This window comes from Lissotriton helveticus, chromosome 1_1 (assembly GCF_964261635.1).
Source record: "Lissotriton helveticus chromosome 1_1, aLisHel1.1, whole genome shotgun sequence".
Taxonomy (NCBI): domain Eukaryota; kingdom Metazoa; phylum Chordata; class Amphibia; order Caudata; family Salamandridae; genus Lissotriton; species Lissotriton helveticus.
Genome location: NC_136057.1, coordinates 645,076,462 through 645,100,119, shown reverse-complemented (window position 1 = coordinate 645,100,119; position 23,658 = coordinate 645,076,462). Strand labels below are relative to the sequence as shown.

Sequence of the window (23,658 nt, the reverse complement as noted above, 5' to 3'; positions counted from 1 at the left end):
AGCGCCTTTTTAATTACTTTAAAATTACTGTGGGAGGGTGGAGGGGCCGGCTAACTACGCTCCGCCATGGAGTCGTAGTTTTGCCTAAACTCTGCAATCACAACAGAACGTGGAGTAGGCAAAACTACGTAAACTATGCTGGCGGACCGTAGTTACCCACCCGGGCTTAGTCAAAATCCTCCACTTGTTAAACATCTCTACATACACTTCAGATTCATTCAGGAATTCACCAAGCCCCCCAGCGAAGCCACAGATGTCACACCCTCCCAGGACCTCTGCAACAAACTCAGCTCCTACTTCCACCTGAAAATAAGATCCCTCGACGACAAGTTCAGCTAACAGACTGTGGACACCAAACCAATTCCTCCCCCAAGCAATGACAGCCAGTCTACCGTCTCCTCCTGGACCCCAGTCACAACTGAAGAGACTGCATTGTCCATGAAAGGCATTCACTCAGGAGCCCCCACGGACCCCCGGTCTCTGCACATCTTCCACAGAGCCGACATAGCACCTAAGCTACGACGCACCATCAACGTCATCTTCGATGCAGGCACATTCCCTTACGACTGGAAACATGCAGAAGTTCAGCCCCTCTTCAAGAAGCTCTCAGTAGATCCGACGGACCTGAAGAACTACCGACCCATCTGTCTTCTCCCTTTCACTTCCAAAATCACAGAAAAGATCATCAATGCACAACTAACGAACTTCATTGAAGAGAACTCCATACTCGACCAATCCCAATCTGGATTCGGCAGCAAATACAGCACTGAGACTGCCCTACTCGCCGCCACAGACGACATACGCACCCTCCTCAACCAAGGCCACACCGCAGCCCTGATCCTGCTTCACCTCTATTCAGCCTTCGACACATCTCCCTCCGCACACTCACTGCCTGACTCCATGATGCTGGCATACAGGGAGCCGCCCTCGACTGGCTCCGCTCCTTTGTCACCGGCAGAACCCAAGGAATCCGACTCATGCCCTTCCTCTCCGAACCCACAGAGATCCACTGCGGAGGGCCCTAGCGATTGTCGCTCAGCCCCACGCTCTTCAGTATTTACCTGCCCCCCCTCACTGCCATCGTCAGACAGCATGGACTCAGAATAGTATCCTACACCGATGACACCCAGCTCATCCTCTCCCTCACCAAGGACCCCCACACCACCAGACTCAGCATCCTGGATGAGCAGCAGCTGCCTGTAGCTCAACTCGGAGAAGACAGAAGTCCGCGTCCTCTGACCCTCCCCCTCTGCGTGGGACAACACCTGGTGGCCCACCCCCCTCGGCAGCCACCTCACTCCCATGGACCACTCCCGGAACCTCAGCATCACACTCGACTCCTCCCTCATCATGACCTGACAGATCAACACCGTTGCCTTCCCCTTCTTCAACACCCTCTGCATTCTTCGCAAGACCTTCAAATGGACCGCCGCGAATCCAGAAAGACCATCAGACACACACTCGTAACCAGTAGACTGGAGTATGGAAATGCCCTAGATGCCGGAATCAACAAACCCTTGCTCCGCAAGCTCCATACCGTACAGAACACCTCAGCCAGACTCATCCTCTGCATTCTTCGACATGAACACATCACCCAACATCTGTGAGATCTCTACTGGCTCCTCGTCGAGAAGAGAGTAACCTTTAAAAAACTTACCCACGCCTACAAATGCCTCCACAACACAGGACCCCAATATCTCATCGAATGAATCTCCTTCCACGTACTCAAGAGAAACCTCCGATCTGCTGACCTCACCCTTGCCGAAACTCCGTGCATCTGCAGAGCCGGAACGGGTGGAAGAACTTTCTCCTACATCGTGGCAAAGACCTGGAACAAGCTCCCTTTCAACATCAGACACCCCCCCACTCTACACACTTTCAGGAAGAGCCTCAAGACCTGGCTCTTCAGCTGACATGGAGCTGCAACCACCCCAGCGCCTTGAAACCCACATGGGTGAGTAGCGCACTTCACAATTCCCTGATTGATTGACATGGGGAGTTTGATACACTAGCACTAGCATGGTTGTTGATGCAGCAGCTGCTTGTGATTGAAAAATTGTTCTTTGAAGGCCACTTGTTTGTGACTTCTTGAAATACATATTCACCACCTCTACTTCCTCTTTGGAATTAGTTTGTGGCAGCTGTTCTACACACTGGAGGATGCATATCAGCACTGAAATAGAATGCAACAGTACCCGCTTTGACTCATCTGTCCAAGCTCCTTGTTGCCTGATCTAGCTAATAAAGATAGTCACCAGCATTCTTTGTATGATATGTATATGATACGCGATTTCTGTCATACATTTTCTTAGTGAGGGTTGGAAGGTTGGCATTCTCTCTAAAAGTAGCTAAAAAATGAACGCATACATCTTACTGGTAGGGTTTTTGCTAAATTTAGCTGAGCGCCGCCACTTTCACTTTTTTATTATTTAAATATAATCTTGTTCAGTATGGAAACAACTAGTATGGCACGTTCAATCCATGACAATCTTCTTGCATTACCATTAATATTATTGAGCATTGTACTCTTAACTAATACATCGCTTGAACATAACCTCTCAGCACCTAACCATTTCCCCAAATGCTTTTCACTTCACAATCCTCATTAAATATAACCATTATTCACTTTGCAGCTTTTTCCCTGCATCTACATTTCTGCACCCCTTCATGCTCCTATCTATGTCTTTCTTTACATTTCTGAAATACTCTTCACAGTGTCAGACAACAATAATCGCAGTGGAGTAGAATTTGTTAAAGATAATTTGCAAAAAGGCAACATTGGTAAATTTTGGCCCATCGTTTGCTTTGCAGTGAACCACGATTCATCTGTCTTTCATCAAATGCGCTTCCCTTAAACAAGTGGCAAAACTACTTTACTGCATAAACAAAGTTACTTGTGAACAACTTGAATTAGTTTCCAAGAAAATAATTGCACCTGGGAGAAGCTGATTAGTCCTTGGGAAAAAAACATTCTTATAACAAAAGGCATGAACTCCTGAAAAAGAAGCACGTGGCGAATCAGCAGATTTTTCAAATTTTCAAATTAATTTACAGTTTTTCCAAAAATACAATTATACAGCTCCACTCTCAGTCTATTGTCATCTAAATATCCAACTGACCTACTGAAGATTTTGGTTTAGCCCAAAAGGGAAGGCTTTTGGAAGAGCAGCAAAAACCTTATTTAATCAATAAATAAAGCGGTTTCCAAACTTCTAGTCCAAGATGTAGGAGTTTAAAGAGAACTCACATTTATACTAAGGCTTTGTGCATGTTTATTTTCCATATCATCTGTCTAACCATAACCACTGTGCCAGCTAACACTTGCTTTGCTCAGATCGCATAGAAGGTCACAGTAGGTAGTACTCGCAACTGTTAGCACATTAAATCCAGTAAAACAGAACAAACACATGTTGTTGCACTGCCACACACACGGATTCCAAGTCCTTGAATAGAGGGTGTGAGGTGAATGTGTGATGTTAATATACCATAGGAGCTGCCCTAGAGTGAAAGATTCTCCACCATGTAGGATTTCTATGCACATCTGGATGGCACGAGGAACTGTCTTCAGAAGTGGCTGAAGGTCTTCCAACTAACCTCGATCAAAGGTTTAACCTGAGTAAACTTTTATACTGATTCCCTAATAGCTCCTAAATCCAGTGATAGGTGGATTTGCACCATGGGACACTCCATATTTATAGAAGCATGAGAGCAGAATTCTCATAAAACAGTTTTTTAAATATGCATATTGTCTAACTGCTGATTGGATAAACTGCTTGACTTTGCCTGCCCAGACAGTTATTGTCTACTCGATCAGTTACAGGCATTCATTCTACGAGTTGCATAAAGAGCCAAAGGATGAGTCTGGCATGCACAGGAGTGGTCACTAAACCATATTGGTCCCAATCTCTGGAGCAGTCACATTACCTATTCGTAGAATGGGCAATCACCGTGTTTTCAGAAGAGCCCTCATAACTTTTATGTTCTGTTAATCGTCTTTTTCCTTGTGCAGTCCTTTGTGTTTGCCCCCCAGTACCAAGATGCTCTAGATTGGACGGGCACATTATCAATTAAAAAAGGACAGTGACCATGTGTGCATTTTCTAGGGGATTATTCTGGCGCACCGAATCTGTGGATACTTTTGACAGTATGGAATCAAAATAGGAAATGGGATTAATGATACAACAAAGACATTTAATTCACCCATTGTACCGTTGACACAAGTGTGTTATTTTTCAAAGTTCTTGTCTATATTTATATATCACTGAGTGATTATTCGTATGTGCACATACATTTCTGTGAATCGCTAGGCTGGATTTCAAACCCAGGCACTCCTGTGCTATGATGGTTTCATTGCCCCACAGTCATGTCTAGAATCATGTTTAAAACGATGTGCATACTCCCTTGAACTATGGCTGGCACATTACCCTCATGGTAAGTGAGGAGCTGACTTACTATTCAACTCGAGCACTGTGATCAGATGATCAGGCCCAAAGAGAGTGCCACAATGCCAGAGGACGTGTATAGGTGGTAGGTCTCTCTCCACTGCAGCCCCCTGAAGGTGGGATGCCCCATGCGCTCAGCAATACACATTGGCTTTGCGAGTGTGTCTTGACCTTGTGCAAGGAAGGAAGTGGGCCCCCTGACTGTTGTTTGGATTATAAAACACAGCAATAATCAGCGTTTTTTGGTGGCCCCTCAACCCTCTGGGTCCCTGTGCCACTGCACATGCTGTACCAATAGTAGGTGTGCCCCCTGGCTACACATTCCACTAGTGTCGTATCAGTTCTAATAATATAATATAATGTAGCTTGTTCCTAAGCATAACAATGAAGAGGATGGTACCTACATTCTAACGTGTTGATTGTTAAGATGCCAGTTTCAAAAGTCCCTCTAGATGGGTGTATGCCGTTTAATAACATATATCATTGTCCTATCAAAAGGCGTGCTGTAGTTTACGTGCCTGCAACTTTCAGAGAGCCACGCCAATATAGACAGTTGCTGGCATTAAAAAACACAAAAGGCTACACGGGAAAATGCAAATATATGTAGATACGTTCTGTAATTACATGCACACAAATAAAACACAGAGAAGGGCTAGAGAAAGAAAGAAATAGAAGAAGGAGCAGAGAGACTATTAATGTAAATGTAAATGTACAGGAATTTATATAGCGCAAATCACCGAGCGGTTTCTAAGCGCTTGCTTAGGGAACCCGTCCTGGTATTCCCCTGTGAGATAACCCCGGCAGGGTATCCGCAAGGTGAAAGCCAGGCATCCCGCTGCGAGGGGCCGTTGTGGAGATTAAGCAAGCTATTGCCCAGAGTCGCAGAGTGTGAACCTGTGAATCGAGTAGGCACCGGAGCGAGAATTGTCGAGTCAATGGACATTTTAGGACTCAAGACCCCGCCGAGCCGGGAATTGAACCCTGGTCCCGGGCTGACCTCTGCTTCCAGGTCTGCCTACTCTAACCAGTGAGCCACACTTCTCCATAATGTATTATTTGGAAGAAGTATACATTTGTCTCAATCTGAGATTATTGAGACATTTATTCTCTGTTTATGACACCGCACATCTGTGACGTTTCCCATATTCATAAGCAACATCTAGGAGGAGTCAGCTGGCTAGATCACTTTATTTCATGTCCCTGGCAGTAATGTAAGTCTAGCAGAAAAGATTGCGAACGATTTTTAACGCCAACCACAATGTCTGACAAATATCAAGTAGCGAAATGTAGTACATTTACTGAGCTCATACAGTGCACGGACGGCTAAAATCGAAAGCATATGTTCTTATTAGACGCGTAGCTTTCTTTTCTGCAAATCATTCTGTAACCCGACATTGGGGCTACTGTAATTCTGTCTGCGTTTTTGGCATTTGCACAGAATGACAGACACGCATGAATAGGCTTAAAAGCTCTGTAAAATATTTTCGTGGCACATCATGTAAGTAGTGACATATTTGGCCAAGGTAATGCCTTTTTACTCAAACTAAGCAGAAAAAGTTTTGTCTGACACTTGAAAAGCCACAAGACAGCATGACAACTTCTGACTGGGACCTTTTTCGAAGCAGCAGGAAATTTGGTAACTTAAGGACCTTTTATTTCAACTTTGGAAGGCAATAAAAGGGTTTCTTCAGTCCAGTGTAAGGGGGCACTCAGATGTATACAATGTAAACCTCCTCTGAAACAGCTTTCACACCATGGAGCTGCTGTTCCTGCAGGCTGACAAAGGCCAGGGGGTGGGGCCAGGATCCGTGGAGAAAACTGGTATTGAACCGGCTTCTCAATTTGCGGCTATATTAACACTTCTCTTCTGTTCCTCACACTTCCCACAGTCGGTTCTTTGTTCAGAGACAACCATAATCCTGCAAGCAATGTGTTCCTACAGCACATGAGACACGTTTCAGAATGTTTTCAATGAACTGCTATGAAAATGTATTCAGTTTCTCAACAATACATAGTTTGGAGAAATACTGTATTAATGTGTAACTGCATTTTATACTCATTTACTAGTAATGAGACACCCTGGTGACAAATGGCTCCAGTGTTTTAGGAAGCGAGATATGTTAAAGCTGTCATTTAATTTCGAGCATTCCCCAATAACTCAAATGCCCCACTTCTGTAACTCTGGCTTTGGATTTAGGCTGGAGTTGTTACTTTGCAGATGCACTTCTGATTAAAAATCAAATAGATGTTCATGTACACAATCGCAGAATGAGGTATACATACATACAATAAAATCCTAATGTCTATGTATACCCCTTTTGAATGAAAATGGTAAAATATTTCTACTCTAAAGTAACAAACAAAAAAATATTGCGGTACCTAATTTACACTGTGGAATGCAAATGAACATTATATAAGGAATGTGCTTGTATGTTTGATTGTGTGGGTAAATCAATGGGATATCTTGCAGACAATTTGACATTGTGTACATCAGAAGCGGTTTTAAATTTTTGTATTCCATTTTTATTACAAGTGGAGGCACAGGGAGATTACGTGGCTTGCCAAGAATCACACAATCGTCTTAGTCAAGCACCAAAGCCAGCATAAGATCCAAAATGCGGAGTTACATACATTTCCACTTGGTGGTACGTGTCCTAGCAAGGTGAAAACCTCTACCACATTGTGGCATGCACACCAGTGACAGGCTAGGCTTCTGCCAGTGATAAACCAACAACAGAAGGAGCTGCAGCCTATCGTTACAGGTGACTAGCCTAATTTTAATGGTGGTGACTGGAGAGGGCCCTGCCACCTCACAACACTGTCTCCACATATTACATCTATATTTTGAATCCAGAGCTGCAATGGAATTCACCACCCATGTTAAGGCATTAGAACTACGATAAATATTGAATATATTTATCATAAATTAGTCTAAATTAATAAATTAAATTATTGTAATAATTGACATAATTGCTGTAGATATATAAATAGGTAATAATTCACACCTCACACAGACAACTGTTATGTTAAGAAAGTGAATACCTGTAAGGTTATATTATGGATTCTGCACATTTAGCATTATTACCTAAAGCATTGACTACCAAATGTTCAATGTCTGCTATAATTCACGATCTTGACTTCAGAGAGCTACCATAACACCAATCTAATAGGTTAATTTCTCAACAATAACACCTATCCCCTTCTTGTTCGCTGTCAAACGTTAATTGTTTGCTAACAGTACATTTGAAATGCTTTGGAGTATCTGTCATATTACGCATGGTTGAAAGTACTAGAGGCATTAAAACAATCCTGTTTTTCCAATGTAATAAATTCAGTTGATGTATCATGTACTGTCAAACACCTTTCACCTAGAGAAAAAGTGATTTTCAACAACTTTTGTACTTTATTAACTACTTGTAATTCTTTCTCTTTGGTAAGTGCACTTTCTAGACCATAATCGAGTAGTTTAGAAATTGTGTTTCCTAACAGATGCTTTAAACTGCTTGCAGTTGAATGCCAGTAAGTCAGAGGTTTTGCTGCTCTGGAAGGATCGGAACATGTGGTCCGAGCAGTGCTGGCCGGATAATCTCAAACCGGCTCATTTGCCCAAAGAGGCAGTAAATAACCTTGGTGTGTGGATTGACAGTGGTCTTACCTTCGACACTCAATCGAATGCTGTGGCAGGGATCTATTTCGGGCTCCTGCGAGGTTTAAAACCTCTCTTGGGGTTTTCCCTCCAAAAGTGCGTCAATCCATTGTCCAGGCGAAATTTTATCTAACCTGGACTATGGTAATTCTCTCTATCTTGGTGCTAATAAGTCCAGTATTAGGCACCTGCAGAGAATTCAGAACGCAGCGGCACGCATTCTTGTGGCACTCCCAAAATCTTGCTCGGTTTCTCATGTTCTACCTAAATTACACTGGCTGCCAGTCAAAAAACAAATCCAGTTTAAAACACTCTGTGTGTCCCACAGGATTCTGACTCAACAAGCACCTTTGGGGCTGGCCAATCTGCTAGCGTTCAATGCACCGCGGCGTACCTTAAGGTCTGCCGACCAAGCCCTGGTCTGTATTCCTCGAGTCTCAAGAGCTAGAGCCAAAGGTCGCTCTTTTCGCAGTCTTGCGGCGAATCTATGGAATTCACTCCCTGTCTCTATCAGAGGGGTCCAGAATCATTTTGCATTTCATAAAGCCATAAAGACCTGGCTCTTCCCGGCATAACTTTTTTTGCCTCCACGCTCACTCTCAATTGTCTTTGGGGGAGCTGGGACGCCCCGTCGCTGAGCAGCAATGCACATTACAAATCCGACTATAATAATAAATCCCACATAAGGAAGAAATATATTGAGGAGAGCTGGCAATCCCTTACTTGGCTAGGCAACATAGGTAGGTAATCCTAGCAACCTCTGTCACATTTAGCAGTAAAAAGGTGGCCAAAATGCAACAGACACAAGATTGACACAAAAGGTTGTTATGCATTCTGAACTCTTTATAGTGGGACTGTTTCCATGTATAGTCATAGAGCCTGGTTACTCAATGTACGTATACTTTCACTCCAGGTGAAAGCATAATAAAACAGAAATCATATTAAATAGTCTTTCCTTAGTCATTATTGATGGCACTGTATGAGTCTTTTTTCCCTGTCCTTTGCATTTTTGCCATTCCCAAATTGTCAGGCCTGGACTCATAATATTACATTGATTTTTATGGAAAAAGGAGGAAAACATATGTGGGTCTTAGATGTGTATGCTCGGAGAAGTGGGAGCAGACATTTCTAAGCCTAAAACCCAAGTGCAATATAATGGAAAGGCTTGTGGTCAACATAATGCAATCCTATCCCCTAGACTATGGTGTTAACTTCAGTACCAAAGCAGACTGGTCTTCCATTAATGTGCATTTTGATTTTATTTAGAGCTCTTGTACTTTAGTATTAGCAATACAGAATTTGCATAGTCTGAATCAAATATGAATCACAGCAGAATGTTAACACTTTAATAAATTAGTTGTAGCTTAGTAATGCGTTTTCTAAATTTGAAAGTTGTCTTTATGAATGGTGACTTCATGTAATGCTTATCAGTTATATTGTTACTGTTATTTCAAATATTTGCGGTTGCATATTAAGCTGTCATTTGTGTTTTGCATTCTACTTATTAACTTAAACAAAGTGAGTGGGACATGCTAAATGTTTGTGTTTCCTTTTCCAGAGCTCAAAGAAACAAGGACTTCTGAATTTTACAGCATATCCCAGAACCCTTTGGACTACAGGATATTGTTGATGGATGAAGATCAGGACCGGATCTATGTTGGCAGCAAAGACCACATTCTGTCTTTGAACATAAATAACATAAGCCAAGACCCTCTGAGTGTAAGTTCAAAGCAAGTACTTCCACAGCGCAAATTTATTGCACTACCAATCTTTCAATTTAAAGGAAATGTGGGTTTCATATTGATAGTTGCAAGCTGCAATCCAAATACACTCCAACCACTCTGAAGTGTAACTGCTTGGAGTCCTAGAGAAAAAGAGGCGTGCAGGCAAGTGGTGTCAAATCTGCATTTCTTTGTCCTAATTCTGTGAGAATTGAAACCACTTAAACAAGCTGTCTGAATCATGGTGAGTATCCGTTGATAGTCATATTATCGACCATATTTACACCTCAATACATTTCCGTGTTAGGGAGATGCTGGGTAGAGGCATCAAACCTTTTTTTGAATCCTGCAATTTTTGGTTAAACAATTTGATTTTGGTGTCACTCAATTTCCTTACCTGATCAATTTGGGGGAGCTCTGAGGCAATCAAAATTCAGCATGTTTTGTAGAAGTTCCACACCCACTAATATTCATTGAAGGGCATGATTCAAACCCAAGCCTGCTTTATTAGGGCACTGAAGAGGAGACTCTCAGGACAGGTGACAGGTTAACTATGCATGTGTTGATTATTTTCAACGCACAAACTATGTGAGCATATCTCTACTGCAGCTAATGTGTACATATGTAAGAGAAGTTCACATTAATGATTGGATAACTGAAAAGCACCATCTATGAGATTCACCTGAAAGGACTCTCACAGTAACTATGTAAACACACAGCATAACATATACGTGTGTTCTAAAAATTAGCTTTATGTATTGAATATATGTATTGCATTATACATGAATGTATTTACTCTTGTTGCTATTGATAAAGTTTATTGTATGAATAATTAAAATAGTTAATCTCAGGACCAACACTTTTTGTGCCAATATGCTTGATAAACTGAGACAAAAGCATGTGTACCATATTGTTGCGGGGGCTCTGTACATACACAGAACTTTACGCAGGAAAACAGGACCTCGGCGTATAGGCATTGTACCCTCCTACCACCTTAGTGCCCATAATCCCAAAACCGACCAGCTATAGTGTCTCATTCATTCTCCTACATAATAACGAAGCTACAAATGATTAGACAACCCAGAAAACAACACTCCCGACTCTCTCAGGAATCGCGGTAGGAAGACCTACCCTTTTGCTCACTCACTCGTACTTGTCCACAATAAGGATTGTCAGAGTCACTGTATAGTTCAAAATGTTTATTTTAACTATTGTGCTCTATAATGCAGTATACGAGCCACTACCAGCAGCAAAGTGCATAAACCTAGAACAGTTAGCATTGTTACAATACCATAGAATATAAAGGGGGCTGCCATCATATACAGACAGTGGAATAAGGACAATAAGGCCTAACCACCTCCTCTTGGTAAGGTGAAGTTTATTACATAAAGGAAGATCTCTGGGCTTTGTCAGCAGACCCCATACCTTAGAGCCTAGATGGTAGGTTTACATCATAGGAACAGCATAGCTCTTCTCCAAGGAAAGGTCTCTGTCCAAGTGTGTGTGAACAACATGCATCCCCGTAATATCAAAGCATGCGCTTTCCAGCAGTGCAGCTGTGTTTAGCATGTTTAGTCTAAGTGCTAGGATCTGACCATAACAGAATAACAAGGGACATGCTTATCGACCTTGCACATCGTGTTCAGACTGAACTCCAGGAACAGCAGGGAACGCAGAAAGCAGACAGTTCTCATGTGAAAGGCACAAACAGAGTCTCGCAAAATAAAGTCAAGTAGTAACGTGCACAAAAGCAGCATCATGACAGCAGAGCTCATGCTAACTTAGCAATGTCGAGAATTACCCTAACAATCATAGAACAATATATTAGAGCTATCTTGTTAAAAATATGGGTACTTGTAGTTATTTTTGACCGTGAGTGCACTTAAAATAGACCAACATGGCCCAGTCATCCTTCTTATGGTCCAAATTGCATACAACTAAGGATCAAGGAACTTGAAATTCAGTTTATGTTCACTTTATATGTCATTGTGTCATTCACACTTCATTTACAATTTCATTTATAGTTGTTATGTAATGCACTTTTTCATTAACATAGTATCACTCTAACATAACCCAATGCATCTACAGAATTCGGTGCACAGTATGTGAGAAAAGAAATGCCCCGAACAAAGGGCAGCGTACTTAATTTGCATTTAACAATGATAGAATACTATTCTAGCATTAAAAACAATGTTTTGGAAGCATATAGGACCCATCACCCTCATCATACATGACTGTATAGTGTTACACTTTTCAAAAAATCTCAGGATGAGCCCATCTTTCACTAATAAGATACTGGTGAACAAGCAGTGATGTAATGAAACTTGAGGGGGCCCCCTGCAAAGTATATGGAGGGCCCACCCGTAGTCAATCAGGAGCTCTCAGGCCAGGGGCCCGCCACCCATGCACCATACCAGAGGGGGCCCCTGGAGTTCAGGGGCCTTCCTGCTTGCTGCAGGGGCTAATGTTACGCCACTGTGAACAAGGACCGATGAAGGAGCATGCCACCCAGTGTGGGTGAGGGGTAACACTCTTTTTTATGAAAAAAACTCTTTTTTTTCAAAACCTGGAGCAAAGAGAATAAAGCTTCCTTAAGCCAACCGTCTGCAAAGGAGAGGACATGACAAAAAATTGGGAATATTCATTTTAACAGGCTTTACAAGAGAGTCCGTCAGCCTCTCGTTTGTTTGACTCAATAAGGTGAAGCAAATGAAGGTTTGCCCCAAAATCAAGATTACAAGAGAAAACCTAGTGAAATGTGCATGAAGAAAGGAGGCCCTAAAGAGGCAAAATATTAAGTAGTCAGATACTGCATGATATACCTCATTCTGACCTCCACAACACAAAATTTGCCATTAATAGTAACTCGGGTAAATAGTACGCGTTGCAGCATCAGTATCTCACTGGCTGGTATCACCATGTCAAAACAGTTAAATAGTAATTAAAAAACATTAGATGTGTAGCAGGGACACATCTGTTGCTCGATTTATGCATTTTGGGACGGGACACCCTTACATCTTTTGCCGCATTAGGGGTCGAATACTTTGCATGTTAATGGGCGCATTAACTTACTTCTTATGGCCTCCCTTTACTTTTATTTGTTATTGAAAAGATGACTCGCTCAACAAGAAAGCAAAGCAGTGTGTGTTCCTATTCTTGCATACACCCTTTATACTGGAAAGAGAGATTACCTGATAAATTGCATAGCATAGTTTTCCAGCTTTTGTTTCACATTATCAACTGCACTGGCCAAGTTAGATTGTAACCATGTGCATGACAAACAAACAGCAGTTTGTGTTTTTATCAGAAGAATTCAACGGAGGCATGGATTTCCAGATAATGCTAAAGGGGAGCATGATCTGAGGAGTGCAAGGCAGGAAAGAAACACGGGAGGAAACACAATAAAAACACGAGATGCATGTAAGTATGTGAAAGAGAAGGCTGATGAGGCACCGTCCAGTTTATGATTCAAGCGTGGGTAAATGTGCCTATATATATATATATAGATATTCATACTCTCCTTTGAGAACGAGTGCTTACATTTAGAAACTTTTCTAATCCCTACTGCATTTTAAATACTGTTTTGGCACTTTACAAAAATAGAGCCAAAGAGGAAATCTCATAGGAATTCCAGCTCCACTCCGGAATCACATTTTATTATTAACACATACGAATAATTATAAACACAAATAGAAAAATGCTAGTTTTAGTAAATACATATAAACACACATAGAAACATGCTAGTTTATCAAATTCACCGTTTACTTTAAAAATCTCACTTGAAAGTACATTACAGAGGCAATAGTAATCCCGTTCTAAGATTTGTGATTGATGAGCAGTCGCTAATAGTCAAGTTGCAGGATCTTGATTTAATAGATCAAGACTGATTTTTAGGAGATTTCCATAATCCCCTTTGTAACCTGTATAACACTAAAGGAAAAACAAGAGTGTAAGTCACACGTACCTTGCAAAACGCCAATAAATTTGGGTTCTGCATTTAATCCCATCAAATATTTAAGCAGCAACTCTGCTTTTTGAATGAGTTTTAGTTGATTTCAAAAACAGGGTTGTAGCCTCACAACACCATAATTTTGTTTAAGACAAATAGTTAGTATGTTTATAGAGTGTTGATATAAGCTATTAGCAAATTCATATGGATCACCTTCGATAGGTTAGCTCTTAAAATGGTGAGATCATGCCTAAACCGTGCTTCTCTTATTTAGCCCAAGATGGTGGAACCCGAACCCTGAAAAAAACATATGACTCAACCACCAAAAAACTTGAAGATTTACCTGCTCAGATTAACTGTTGCTAATGTGCCTTTGTTTCAGCTGCATTTTGGTATAACTTTTTTCTTATAGCTGGTGTATTTAGGTGTCTTTAGAACGCTTTGTTGCTCATGTGGCAAGGTTCCAGTTCTAGAAGTATTCAAAATAATCAATAAATAATATGTACAACACTGCTTTTGATGCTCTAACAGAACAATGACATTGTGAAAACCACTCACATCTTTCTTTAGTGGCAAATATTTTTCCCGTGGATGATGCCTCCCACGAGACAACTGTGACGAGGTACTTCTGCCAGGGGTAATATCAACAAGGAATGTTCAAATGCATGGGCTAAAGCCTCCGGCAATTTGCAAATCATAGCTCCGCCTCTTTTGTGGAATTGGGAGCTATTTTTCTACAGACGATATTTGTGTAATAGGGTTTAAGGAAGAACCCCAGACTGGATTCACTCAACTCCATCCGTGTGCCATGGACAGACCACTCCCTCATCTCTATCTGGTTCCTAAAACCCAATGTCACAGAGCCAAAACATGTAATCTCAGTCCTGGGACGTAAATGTCCATGGCAGGCCCCCAAAGCTTGGATCACAGACCTGGAGTCATCAGCCCCACCAGATTCCATAGATTTAGAAGAAGCCCATACAAACTGGTTATCTTGGATAAACGGATCCATAGACTGGAGCTTCAGGAAGCCAGGCCCAATAACACCCAAAAAAAACAACAGATCATCCTGGTTCAGTCCTGAGTTGGTCGCCCAAAAGAAAACCTGTAAAAAGCATGAACGAAGTTGAAGAAAAACGTATGACCCCAAGCTCAGAATCGCCTACAAATTAGCCATCCAGCAATACCACAAGAAAATTAGGGAAGCGCAAACGTCCTTCTTCGAGAAAAAAAATTGAGAACTCCTCCAACTGCTCAAAGGAGCTATTTAAAATTGTAAAGTCCCTGTGTGCAATCGACTCATGTGCTAACATTTCCCAATGCTCAAAAGAGAGATGAAATGAGCTAGCCTCATTCTTCAAGAGTAAGGTGGAAAACATTTACAACTCACTACACAAAAACACAAGCCCGACTGCAACATCCACCAAAGCCCCCGCCACCTCTCTAGAACCTCGCAAGATCGTAGAACTGTCACCGCCCTCTCCCCCCCTGAACTACTCTGTTTCCTCAAATTGAGTGAGTAACTAGTTAGATGAGAGGCAACATATAGATACAGACAGTTGTACACATTCAATAATACAACGCTAGTTTTGTGCCATTTTTGGTCTTTTATTTCCAGATGTGCTTGGTATGCAATTGATGGGACCAGCCAACGCGTTTCGCCCAAACATGAGCTGCTTCAGGGCAAAATGTTTTTGATCAAAGGCAAGGAACACAGTGGCTCCCTGTTACTAAATATAAAATCAGAGTCACCCCTAGACCCGGCGCCCTGCATATTCTCGTTCAAGGGGGGAAAAGTGTTCTAACCCAACTCTCCCACCTCATCTCCTTATCCCTCGAAAGTGGACAGTACCCAAAGAGTGGAAACATGCCAATGTAAAACCCCTACTGAAAAAAACCCCAACTCAACCCGGCCTCTCTGGCAAACTACCGTCCGATCTCACTGCTACCCATCTTGGGCAAGATTGCGGAGAAAAAATTGAATAAGATTATCACGCAATTCCTGGAGGACAATGTAATCATACACCAAACACAGATGGGATTTCGACCAAAACACAGGACAGAATCGGGCCTACTTGTTGTCACCGAGAAACTAAAAAGCGTCCTAGATCAGGGAAGCGCTGTGGCACTCGTGCTTGTGGATATTAGTGTGGCCTTCGATACTGTTGACCACGCCGTACTGGTAAATAGGCTCAAGGGTATTGGAATCAAAGGCACAGCCAGCAAATGGCTGGCATCCTTCTTGAAAAGTAGATCTTTCCAATGCATGGAGGCTGGAATCTTCTCAGGTCCCTTTTCAGCCCCATGGGGGGTTTGTCAGGAATCCTCCCTAAGCCCAACCCTCTTTAATATATACCTGAGCCCACTGGCTCATTTAGTACAGGAATTCGGCCTGTCCATCATGTCATATGTCAATGACACACAACTAAAATTGTAAAGTCCCTCTGTGCAATCGACTCATGTGCTAACATTTCCCAATGCTCAAAAGAGAGATGCAATGAGCTAGCCTCATTCTTCAAGAGTAAGGTGGAAAACATTTACAACTCACTACACACCAACACAAGCCCGACTGCAACATCCACCAAAGCCCCCACCACCTCTCTAGAAACTCGCAAGATCGTAGAACTGTCACCACCCTCTCCCCCCCCTGAACTACTCTGTTTCCTCAAATTGAGTGAGTAACTAGTTAGATGAGAGGCAACATCTAGATACAGACAATTGTACACATTCAATAATACAACGCTAGTTTTGTGCCATTTTTGGTCTTTAATTTCCAGATGTGCTTGGTATGCAATTGATGGGACCAGCCAACGCGTTTCGCCCAAACATGAGCTTCTTCAGGGCAAAAAGTTTTTGATCAAAGGCAAGAAACACATTGGCTCCCTGTTACTAAATATAAAATCAGAGTCACCCCTAGACCCGGCGCCCCGCATGTTCTCGTTCAAGAGGGGAAAATTGTTCTAACCCAACTCTCCCACCTCATCTCCTTATCCCTCGAAAGTGGACATTACCCAAAGAGTGGAAACATGCAAGTGTAAAACCCCTACTGAAAAAACCCCAACGCGACCCGGCCTCTCTGGCAAACTACAGTCCGATCTCACTGCTACCCATCTTGGGCAAGATTGTGGAGAAAAAAGTGAATAAGATTATCTCACAATTCCTGGAAGACAATGTAATCATACACCAAACACAGATGGGATTTCGACCAAAACACAGGACAGAATCTGGCCTACTTGTTGTCACCGAGAAAATAAAAAGCGTCCTAGATCAGGGAGGCCCCGTGACACTCGTGCTTCTGGATATTAGTGCGGCCTTCGATACTGTTGACCACGCCGTACTGGTAAATAGGCTCAAGGGTATTGGAATCAAAGGCACAGCCCTTAGGGCCTCCTATTTCAATGTGCAACTTCAGAACGAGCAGCGGACGTGCGCAGCGGGCGCGCCGTTCGCGCGCCGAAGGCGCGCCTAAGGCAAGCCCGTCTGCGCCCGTCCGCGGCCGGACGGGGCTAGGGGCACGATTCCATGCCAAATTCACATCATACTCTTCTGAGGAGATCACTACCCTCCAAGGCCAATGGCCACTCTCAGAATCCGTCCGCAGGCACATTGCCTCATTAGGGCTCGCCCCTTCTTCTACCCCAACATCGTCGCCGCCTTTGCCGGCCTCACCGCCGCACTGCCCTTCCCCGCCTGATCCCCTCCCCCCTACTCCCTCATTGTCCATTCTTTTACTCAACACCAGGTCAGCGGTCAAACACCATCATGAGCTGTTTGTCCTGCTCGACTCCGAGAAGCCTGACCTACTGCTCTTGACTGAGACCTGGTTCTGCGATTCTTCCCTCCCCGTCCTCTTGGCTACCCTCCCCCCCTCCTACGTTGCCTTACGCGCTGATCGTCCGGCGGGCAGGGTAGGCGGTGGAGTGGCATTAATCGCTCGGTCTGAATTGAACTTTCAAACCCTTCCCTTCCCCCCCATCCACCCCACTGAATTCCTTGTAGTTCGTTCCCTTTCCTCCTCCTCCCCCATCACTTCCCTTTTGATGTATCGCCCACCCCAGTCTTCGTCTTTGTTCTTACCGGCATTTCAAGACCTACTGGCCACCCTGGTGGTCAACTACGCTTCGGTCTTAGTGCTAGGCGATTTTAACTACTGGCCCTCTGACCCTTCCGAGTGTTCTGCTTCGAAGGAATTCACAGAATCTCTTCTCTCTCTGAACTTTGTTCCGCACGTTTCTGTCCCCACCCACTCTCACGGCCACATACTTGACCAGGTGTGGACTCTCAACCTTCCAATTTCCCCGGTGACTGTTTCTCCCTGCCCCTGGTCCGACCATGCCTTTATCTCTTTCTCCATTCCTCTCAAACGGGCATCTAAAGTCCCACACGCCAAAAACACCTGGGCGCGGAATTGGAACAGAGTTGATCTTTCCTCCTTGACCTCTCTGCTTCAGAACTCCATTCCGACCCTCTCCGGCCTCTCATCCGACTCTCAAGCCAAGGCTATTAATGCCTGGCTGGCTGAAGGTTGTGACTCAAAGGCTCCTCTGCGTCGCATTTCCATCCGACGACCCAAGGACTCTAACAGGTGGTTTAACGACAACCTAAAAAAGTTAAAACTGACCGTTCGACAGGCAGAGAGGCATTGGAGAAAAAATTATTGCCCCTCACTAAAAACCCTTTATTACACATCACTTGCCGAATATAAAACAGCAATCCTCGCCGCTAAAACCACCTATTATTCAACTAAAATAACGTCAGCCGAAAATAAACCTAGAGAGATCTTCGGTATAGTGAATGACCTAGCCTTTTCCGACAGAGCTTCACCCCAAATCCCCCCATCCCAGCCTCTGTGCGACCAACTAAACACCTATTTTTTGGATAAGATCGTAACCATTAAGGCCAACATCCCTTCCCCCTCGTCTGCCTTCATCGATCCTTCTCCTCCCACTGTTCAATATCATCTTACCTCCATTCCCCCCCTCACTGAGGAAGTATTCCTGGAGTTACTTCCCAAAGTAAAATCGGGTTCTCCGGCAGACATCTGTCCGGCACGAATCCTGCAACAAATCTACTCCTTCTGTCCTGAACCCCCCATTACTTTCCTCAATAGTTCCCTAACGCAGGGAGTAGTGACCCCTGCGCTCAAATCAGCCACCATAGTGCCCATTCTAAAGAAGCCTGGCGCTGACCCGTCCATCTCAGCCAACTACCGCCCCATTTCCCTGCTGCCCTATCTGGGCAAGGTGCTGGAGCGCCATGTCACAGCGGTACTCAGTACCCATGTTGAGGCAAATGGGGGTCTGGCTTCCCGCCAGGCCGGCTTCCGCCCCAGGCACTCGACCGAATCAGTCGTGGTATCGGTCCTAGACAACCTCAGGAAGGGAATGGATCACAACAAACTCCAGGCGCTGGTGCTCCTCGATCTCTCCGCCGCCTTTGACACGGTGGACCACACCATCTTACTGTCCCGTGTCAGGGCGGCTGGAATCGAGGGATCAGCCCTGGTCTGGCTTTCCTCCTTCCTGAGGGACCGCACCCAGGCGGTCCGGCTAGGAGACTTCACGACCACCTCACTCCCTGTCACTTGTGGTGTCCCCCAGGGTTCCTCTCTTTCCCCCCTACTGTTCAACCTTTATATCTTTCCTCTCATTTTTGCTCTTCAGCAGCTGGAGGTCACCGTGTTCAATTATGCGGATGACCTCCAGCTCATCTTTGACCTATCCTCTTCTCCCCGCTCTGTATCTAATTTCCAGTCCATTATGATTTTCATCAGGGACTGGATGAACCACAACCATCTCAAATTGAACCCGGACAAAACCGAGTTGGTTCTTACCGGTGGTTCCTCCAGTCCCTGGAACTCTCTTTTCTGGCCCTCTTCTCTCGGTCCCGCCCCCACTCCTTCAACCACGGTCAAAACACTGGGTGTCAAAATGAACAACCATCTCACCCTCCATTCACAAATCAGCTCTGTAGTCTCCTCCTGCTTCCTTACCCTCCGAACCATCCGCACTGTCTCCCGCTTCTTTTCCCCCCAGGCACTCAAGTTGATTATGGCCGCTCTGGTAATATCGCGGCTGGATTATGCCAATGCCCTATACAACGGCATCCCGGCATACAGCCTGCGGAGGCTCCAAATGGTCCAGAACCAGGCGGCCCGGCTGGTCTATGGTCTCCCACGTTACCACCACTCCACACCCCTCCTCAGGGAGCTCCATTGGCTTCCTGTTAAGGAACGCTCCCTTTTTAAAACAGGCTGCATGGTATTCCAGGCTCGCCAAGGCACTGCCCCCGCCTTCATCTCCTCGCTGATAAACGAATATGTTCCCACCAGAGAGCTTCGTTCCTCTTCTAAGTCTCTCCTTCAAATCCCACGTTTCAAACGTAAAAAGTGGGGTGGAGCCAATTTCTCCACCTTGGCTCCTCTATTCTGGAATTCCCTCCCCGACCACCTTCGCTTTGCCACTCATTATGTTTCTTTCCGCAAAGATCTAAAAACGTTCCTTTTCAAACAGGCCTTCTCCGTGTAAACTGGCCTTTTCTTGCCCTACGACAGGCTTATTTTGCCCCAGTTGCTGGACCCTTCACTAGCGCCAAGAAACCGTACGGTGAACGTTGCGCTTTGTAAATGTTTTAAATTGGAATTGGAACAAATGGCTGACATCCTTCTAGAAAAGTAGATCTTTCCAATGCATGGAGGCTGGAATCTTCTCAGGTGCCTTTTCAGCCCCATGGGGGGTTTGTCAGGGATCCTCCCTGAGCCCAACCCTCTTTAATATATACCTGAGCCCACTGGCTCATATAGTACAGGAATTCGGCCTGTCCATCGTGTCATATGTTGATGACACACAACTAATAATCTCAATTTCAGAATCCATCAACTCGGACCACAGGCAAATTGCCCCTTGCCTGGAAAATATTGGGACTTGGATGGCCGATTGCAGCCTTAAGCTAAATTGGGATAAATCTGAGCTCATGATCCTGGGCAGTAACTTTAGCCCACGCTCAGAAATCCCCTGGCCAGCAAAATGGGGTACCCCGCCCCAACCAAAACCTTCATAAAAAACCTAGGAATGTGGCTAGACCAGAACCTAATGATGGAAGTCCAAGCACAAGAAACCTGGTGAACACCTGTTTTGGATGCTCCGAATGATTAGAAAAATATTGAGCCTGCTCCCAGAAAAATCAAGGAAGACAGTGGTGCAAGCCTTAGTGATGTCAAGGCTTGACTATAGGAAGTCATTATATCTGGGTTCCCCCAAAGATGTTACAGACAGACTGCAAGTAATACAGAATGTGGCAGCCCGACTGTTCCTGAAAATACCTAAATACCAGTCAGTAAGGGCCTCCCTTAGGAAGCTACACTTGCTTCCGGTCTGTGCCAGAATCAAATTCAAGTCCCTCTGTCTGGCCCACAGAGCCGTGCACGGGAAAGGTCCCACGCTGGTATGAGACTTGATCTCTCAGTACTCACCACGTCGCCATCTCAGGTCAGGATCAAAGTTCCTGATGAAGACCCCAAGAATCAAGAGATCCAGATGGGGTGGAAGGTCATTCAAACACCTGGTCCCCAAGCTGTGGAACAGTATGGACCAAGAACTGCGAATGATCGAGAACAAACGACATTTAAAAAAAGACTAAAAACATGGCTGTTCCCCTAAATATCTGCTGACACTCCCCCTATCTTGCCTCATACTGGTGCTGGGATGCCAAGGGTAGCCATGCCTTCTACAAATCCCTAAACCTAAACCGAATCTCCCCCAGGGACCGCCACTGCCCCAGGGCTAAATACTACAATGGAGGGTGGCCACGCAACCCCATCGTGGATCCATGTATGTTCCTGGAGACTGCCACCCACTCAGGTCTGGCTACTGCTACCTCCTGAGGTGCCCAACCTCGGCAAGTTGCTGTTTGCTTTGGCTTGATGGGAGCTGCAGAAAGCAGAGTTTTTATTTGTATCCAAGCAAGTAAATATGCATGCTGGAAAAGAGATAAATACACTGATCCTGCAAGCAGGCAGCTGCTATTTAGACAGCTCCCTGCTTGCATCAGCGAGAGCTGGCTGGTCCAGAAGGGCCCCTGAGGTTCCCCCATGGTTCCTTTGCACACTGGGTGCTTGATTTGCACCCAGGAGTCATCGTCGGGCCCTGGGGGATGGGGTCCATGGGGCCAAACGCACCTGGGATGGGGCTATACATACAAAATATAGTAAATCCAGCATTTTTAAAGCGCGAACAGCTACCCGAAGGCATCCCAGCACTGGGGGACGAAAGGGAAGATTAAGCAAGCTATTGCCCTGAGTCACATGGTGATGGGCTGACCTGCACTGGTCCCGGGGATCGAACCGTGAGCCCTATTTTCCAGCGTCAGTCGCCCTGGCCGTGGCACCACACCTCTTCCCTTACCCCTCTACTATTCAATGAAGGACGGTTCCTTCGGGCTGGGGTCTTCAGGCTGAAATCGATCCAGGGGAGGGGGCCATGCAGCCCTCCTCCCCCATTAAATATAGGTATTTTTAATGGCTGGGCCCTGGGGGATGGATTCGGTAGGGCGGAAATCGGCTTAGGGAAGCAGGCAGCATGGCCCCCTCCACCATTTGTTTAGGGACAGGTCCTGGAGGATGGGGCCCCCGGGCCGAAATGAGCCCAGGGCTGCGCGGTCCCCCTCACCCATTTAAATGTTATGTTTTTAAAGGCCGGGCCTCAGGGAATGGGGTCCCTGGGGCCAAAATCGGACCAGAGAGGGGGGGCATGTGACTCCCTTCCTCTTATTTATTGCTGGGCCCCTACGCAGGGAAGATGGTGGTCCTCCTGGACCAGGGGGGTCCTTGTGGCCCCCAGATTCATTTATTTATAAGCCCTGTGGAGGTGGTGGTCTCTGGGGCATACAAATGCCCATGGAGGGGGGCCCATTCACCTCCTCCTTATTTAAAAAAAAAATGGACATGCCCATAGGACCTGGCCCATCTGGGGGCGTTTCCTAAAGAAGTTTGGAAGCCCATGCTTGTTTGTTTTCATTTTTGCTGTTACACACACCCACTCACATACCCACTGAAACATTAATGTGGCCACTTACCTACCAACTCAGAGACCCACACACTCACTCACAGACCCACTGCGAGACGTAAACACCCACTCACAGACCCACTCAGAGACTCATGCAGTCACTCACAGACCCAGTGAGAACTTATGCAGCTACACCCAGGCTCACTCAGACACCCATACACCCACTCACACACATTGAGACACTCATGCGCTCACTCACACACCCACTGAGACACACACTCACTCTAAAAGGTTACAGGTTACAGTTAGGAAATAAAATTTAAAAACCTTAGAAATTCACTTATAAATCCAAAGGTTACAGGCACGTTATAGTTAGGAAATACATTTTTTTAAAACCTTAAAAATTCACTGAAAAAAACAAAGCTTACAGGGACGTTATACTTAGGCTCAGATTTCACTCATACAAAACCTGAGCAAAACCTGAGCTAACTATACCTTGCACCCCTGCAATGCACTGCTTATGATCTCACATATTACATCACTTATGACATACATGGTCAGTGACATCACTGATGATATCACTGATGACATCTCAAATGGCATCACTGGTGACATCATCCATTGAGCGTTTTTGGAAACGGTTCTGGCTTAAAGATATATTCTAAGCTACAGCATAAGTTATATTACTATTTTTTGTATTAGTAATTAATCAGACTATTTCTAACATATCTGATCTGAATGGCTGTGTGATTGTATCACTGTGTGATATGCCGGCGCACCTACTACACAGGTTATAGTGATTTTGGAGTATTTCTCATTCAGTGAAGCGGGGGCCCTCCGTTGAGGTTTCACACCAATACAGACAGGAAGGCACTATCCCCCAAGGTACATTCTCCAG

At 44.7% G+C, this 23,658-nt stretch overlaps 1 protein-coding gene across 1 annotated transcript in view; it reads left to right on the top strand.

The window, feature by feature from the left end:
- SEMA3C (semaphorin 3C) overlaps positions 1–23,658 on the top strand; it is a 740,455-nt gene that overhangs the window by 297,909 nt on the left and 418,888 nt on the right. The window contains exon 3 of the mRNA XM_078674175.1: positions 9,647–9,807. Within this exon, the coding sequence (XP_078530301.1) occupies positions 9,647–9,807 (161 nt within the window). The remainder of the gene's footprint in view (positions 1–9,646; positions 9,808–23,658) is intronic.